The 826-nt window shown below is 52.1% G+C and overlaps 1 protein-coding gene across 1 annotated transcript; it reads right to left on the reverse strand.

Moving 5' to 3' along the window:
- Nucleotides 1-528: 528 nt before the first annotated feature.
- SPRG_17910 (hypothetical protein) lies at nucleotides 529-791 on the reverse strand (the record flags this gene model as incomplete). Its single annotated transcript, XM_012357322.1, has 2 exons — nucleotides 529-703; nucleotides 742-791. 2 exons carry the CDS (start codon nucleotides 789-791, stop codon nucleotides 529-531), a joined length of 225 nt encoding a protein of 74 aa, XP_012212712.1.
- Between the last annotated feature and the right edge of the window lie 35 nt (nucleotides 792-826).

The raw sequence follows: 826 nt of genomic DNA on the forward strand, positions 1-826 counted from the left end.
GGAGTCACTCCATTCCACGCACCAAAGGTTTCGTAGCAAGTAGAACTCATTGCCTGAAGTACGTGCTACATGTATTTTAGTACAATCCAAATGCATATAAACGTAAACGTGTTTTACGTTATCGTCTTGCTGCTAGGACCTTGCATACGTAGAGACTAGCCATCTCCATCTCCCATCGTTCGCCGAATCGTGCAGGTGGGAGTGCAGGGCTCTCAGTGTAGTCGCCTGGGGGCACTTGTGAGATCCATGACGACGCGCCCGCGATGTTCCTCCAAGCGTCTTGATCTTGAGTAAATCTACACAGTCTTGGGGATGCCAGCGTCTGCGTCGGTGGTTGTGGCCGGAGATCGCAACTCGTCTACTATTTCATTTGCCACTTGGAGGGATACTGGCAATCGCAATCGTCCAAAGATACTGGTACTTCAATGGAGAGGGTATTGCCAGCATGTTCGCACGATAAAATAGAACAAAGGCCTAACTCTCTATTACTAGTATTGTACACGGATTCTTAGATAACCGCCAAGTTCTCTACGTCAGAATCTTTATCAGCATGAGGCAGTCCTCGTACGCCAGTGGGTCTGCCTTCGAGCAGTTCGTTGCGTAAAAGGGCAGCGGCTCCAGTGTCATGTTGGCCCACGGAGACTTGACGTCGTCGCCCGAGTCTGAGTCCGAGGCGGGGTCTGCGGCTGGCTCTTGCCCTGCTCTAAGCTCTTGGCGTGGCGTTTGCGGCGCGCGTAAAACTTTTGCACGTTGTTGGCTTTTCGGCGGTGGTACTCACAGAGTTTGTGCATCTGCCGTTCTTCTTGGCCGAACGCGTGTTGGGGCA

This window comes from Saprolegnia parasitica (assembly GCF_000151545.1).
Source record: "Saprolegnia parasitica CBS 223.65 unplaced genomic scaffold supercont2.852, whole genome shotgun sequence".
Taxonomy (NCBI): domain Eukaryota; phylum Oomycota; class Saprolegniomycetes; order Saprolegniales; family Saprolegniaceae; genus Saprolegnia; species Saprolegnia parasitica.